Here is a 4137-nt window from a genome sequence, read left to right as displayed (position 1 = left end):
ATGTGCAAGAACGGTAGAACACAACTGGGTACACAGATCACAAAGTATAGAGATATATCAATTAACCAGCCAGGGATGTACTGTATTCACATGTCCACTGAGTTTAGTTTGTTAATTGCCTTTACACACAGATGGCGCCACAAGTATCAAGTCACCAATAAGTCAATTACTTGTACTTCCTACCTCCCCTATTTACCCTTTTTCTTTCCAGAAATATTTTATTTTATCTTGCTTTGCTTTTAGTAATGCCAACAGCATTATAATAAATATAATGTTTATACTAATAATTACAGTATCGAGACTGATTGCTTTAGTAAAAAAAAAAAAAAAAAAAAAAGTTTTTTCCACAAAGTCAAGGAAAGGTAAAATATGGTGAGGTCATGCGATCGACTACTAAGCGCTTTTCCAAGCAGAGAGAATGACGTTATGAAGAAAAACAAAACAATAAATTCAAATTATGTATTATTTGGTCATCTGTTCGTATAAGCGTGCATGTACAGTTGTGGGCGCACGCAGTCTAATCTCTGTCATTAAACATACCCATTCATATCTGTCTCTATGACCTTGAGTGGCTTATCTTTAAGGTCACTTGGCGTTGCGAAGGGTGAGCGCGTGATTGAATCTCTGTGCTTTATGTAGGTTTTGGGCATGTATAAACACTTGGGATACGACAGCACAAAGGCTGATATTTCAGACGAGCATAAGTTTTTTTGCAACTGGGTAACTATTAGGCAGATGAAAATTGGAAATGGAAAGGAGAGAGTAAAGAACGAAAACAAGAAAGGCGGAAACAAGAGAGAGAGAGAGAGAAAGAAAGAGAGAGAGAGAGAGAGAGAGAGAGAGAGAGAGAGAGAGAGAGAGAGAGAGAGAGAGAGAGAGAGAGAGAGAGAGAGAAAGGGGGGGGGGGGGGTAAGAAATAAAGAATTAGGATAAAGGCGTATAGCACAGTGAAAACGTCTACATTTGAAAACACGATCGTTGTTGCAATAATTCTATAAATCTAGTCAATTGAAAAGATATTTGAGAATGGACTGGCTTTGCAATGCTACGTCCCTCGCTGATTTACAGGCCAATGCACAAAGGTCAGGAATGCGAGGCTGCATTGTACGTCAGCATTTGTGATGTGTGATCGTCCATGTGATTTGTACAGTATAAGAGATGATTTGTGATTTCAATGGCCATTTATCCAAAGATACAAAAAAAAAAAAAAAAAACAAACAAACGAGACAGCAGCCCTGTTAGACTAGGTGTTCTCAACGTATGTTTCGCGATCCAAGAATGTGTACAAGATCCCCTCCAAGTTTATCGCGTAATGTATATCCCTTACCTTTTTTGAAGCCTAAAGCATTAGAAAACAATGTGTACAGTTTCTGGTTGAAAACACGAGTTGGTAAATAAAATATTAATGATAATAATAACCATAATAATGGTAGTTATAAAAGAGAAACATAGTCTGTACTTCTTCAAGGGAACATAGAAACGATATATATTTATATATATATATATATATATATATATATATATACTACATTTGTATAAATATAGTATTGGAGTAGAGTCAGTTTGTCTCATAAGTCGAGGAAATATTTCAAGTGTGGCGCCAGACTGGGAAGGTTGAGAGCAATTGTGTTATGTATACAGAGTGAAATAAAAATATAGAAGAAAGGTAAGGTTTCCTGATCGCTCCACAGCAAGAATAATAAAAGAGAGGTTTATGTTTTCAAACTCTTCCTTGCCCCATGACAGAGTTTTGAGAAATGTACAACAATTCACCTGTTGGTTATGATAAAAAGTTTCAGAGCTTTGCAATTCAGCAATACAAATAGAATGGAAAAAAAAAAAATACTGCATACTCGGAAAGTGACCAGAAAGAATAATAACCCAAGATACAAAAGCGTCTATAACAAGAGCTTTAAATGGGGGAGGGGGGGGGGGGGCATCGAACCCCGTCAACCAGCTGCCCAACACGAAGGAAGTAAAAAAAAAAATAAAAAAAAGGAACAGAAAAGAATAGTTACACCAAAACGCTACACCAAAGTGTCTAGCCAACAATTCACTCTCAGTTAGAAACGTATATATAAAAGGTAGTGTTTGTTGGCCACAGAAGCCCCAAGAATTACGTACATTTCTCCGTTTTATTGTGTCGTGAATGAGCGTTTGGCAGTGAACTTTCAATGAATAGATAGAAAATTTATTGTCAAAAGACAAAAATCAGATTTCTACAACAAATAGCAATTTTACTACAGACGTTAAAATAGTAATGTTTTCAGATTCTACATAAGCAGCATACTAGACTGAACAGACAAACACTACCCTCCCCCCCCCCCGTTAAAAAAAACAAAAACAAAAAAACACACGCACGTAACGGCAAATCTACTTTACCAAGTCACAACCACGACAAGAAGACGGCACAGGTAGTTGAACCCAAGGTCTATGTATACTTATATAGACCTCGATCTATATAAGGTCTCTATAAGTATACGCCTTAAACCCCCTCTAATTGCACCAGTGCTGAATAATAACAGAAGTAAACACATGAAGTAAAAATGCACTACGTAACGTCAGCTAGATTTACACCAACGCAAAACAGACATACACCATAACAACGACACACAAATTATACACATACCAACAATCACACCATACAAATAAATCAATAGACCGAATTTCACCGTTGACGCAGGAAACCATAAACGATGACTCCACATCTCTATAGAATACGATACCTTACAATTTCATATTACAGTTGTGCTTTGTTTCGTCCGTCCGGCCCGTTCCTCAATTCGCTTACAATATGCGCATGAAATCATATTTAATGTGATTGATGAATTTAAGTCAATTTTGATGTAAAAAGCAGTGGTAATTAACAACATGAATATTAAATAATGACATACTCACGCGCATCATATAAGAATATATGATCATTCTAAATAAACTCATTATTATTATTATCATTATTATTATTATCATCATTATTATTGTTTATTATCATCCTCATCCTCATCATCCTTCTTCGAGGCAAGTAAACAACACTAAAGGCTTATGCACATTTACTATTTAAAAGAGAGGAATAGGAAGGGGAATGGGAAAGGAAGGGGCAGAAGAGATAGGAGAGAGAAAAAGGGGAGAGGAAAGGACTGAAAGAGAAAGGGATATGGAGACCAGGAAACAGAGGGGAACCAGAGTGGACTTCAAGAGGATTAAGGGAGAGAGAGAGAGAGAGCTTAGAGATAAAAAAAAGAAAAAAGATGGGAGAGGGAAGGAAGGGGATATGGGATTGAGAGAGGGAGAGGAAAAGGAGGGAAGTGGAAGGAGGCAGATGTAGGCTTAAAGTGGGAGAGGAGGAGTGAATTTAAGGAAGATTTAGGGAGTGCTAAATGAAGACATCGAAACAAAACAGAAATGATAGAGATGCTCTTGTCACCAGTTCAAATACAATTCAAATATCGAACACAGAATGCACATCTTCACTTCAAAAGTCATTCCAGTGGAAATGCTAACCAAGACGTGTTCCAGCACCTCAGGCATGGGAAACCAACATAACAAAGCATGAAAACCCTGCAACACTTCTACAAATTCAATTAGACACGAGTTTGTCATGCCAAGCAAGTAAAAAAAAAAAAAAAAAAAAAAAAAAAAGGAAAGCGAGAAAACACACGCATATGCCGAGGAACGTTTATTCACAATTTGTCGTACGTATTCGCACATATGGTGCGCTGTAACACATCGAAACACTATACTTTCCAACGCGTAAAATACATCCACAAAACCTACTCTGCTTCACACACGCCCTACAGAAAAAAGCTGGCAATTGCTGTGTGGCCATTTATATATCCTTATTCTTCCCATTCTTGTTTAAAAAAGAAAGGTTTACCAATAAATACATATATAAACTGTGTACTGTGTGTCTTTTAATTTGTCATAAATCTGCTTCATGGGGCATCACTCACGTCTTCGGCTCGCTCACGCGTGTATATATGAACAAAGTAACGTGTACACAAAAGACGAAAAAGAAAACAGCCACAGTAAGAAATTCAAATTAAATCATAGCGTTTCGAACTCTTCACGAGTTCCTCTTCAAACGAATAATAAACCGAAATGGATCCATTTCGGTTTATTATTCGTCTGAAGAGGAAT

General features: G+C 37.0%; 1 protein-coding gene across 1 annotated transcript in view; it reads left to right on the top strand.

The window, feature by feature from the left end:
- LOC125048326 overlaps positions 1-4137 on the top strand; it is a 12530-nt gene continuing 8393 nt past the window's right edge. Inside the window, exon 1 of the mRNA XM_047646990.1 lies at positions 1-106. Coding sequence (XP_047502946.1) covers positions 1-106 — 106 coding nt within the window. The remainder of the gene's footprint in view (positions 107-4137) is intronic.

Source organism: Penaeus chinensis, chromosome 43 (assembly GCF_019202785.1).
Source record: "Penaeus chinensis breed Huanghai No. 1 chromosome 43, ASM1920278v2, whole genome shotgun sequence".
NCBI classification, from domain to species: Eukaryota; Metazoa; Arthropoda; class Malacostraca; order Decapoda; family Penaeidae; genus Penaeus; species Penaeus chinensis.
The sequence above is the reverse complement of the archived record's forward strand: the minus strand, read 5'-3'. Positions and strand labels throughout refer to the sequence as shown.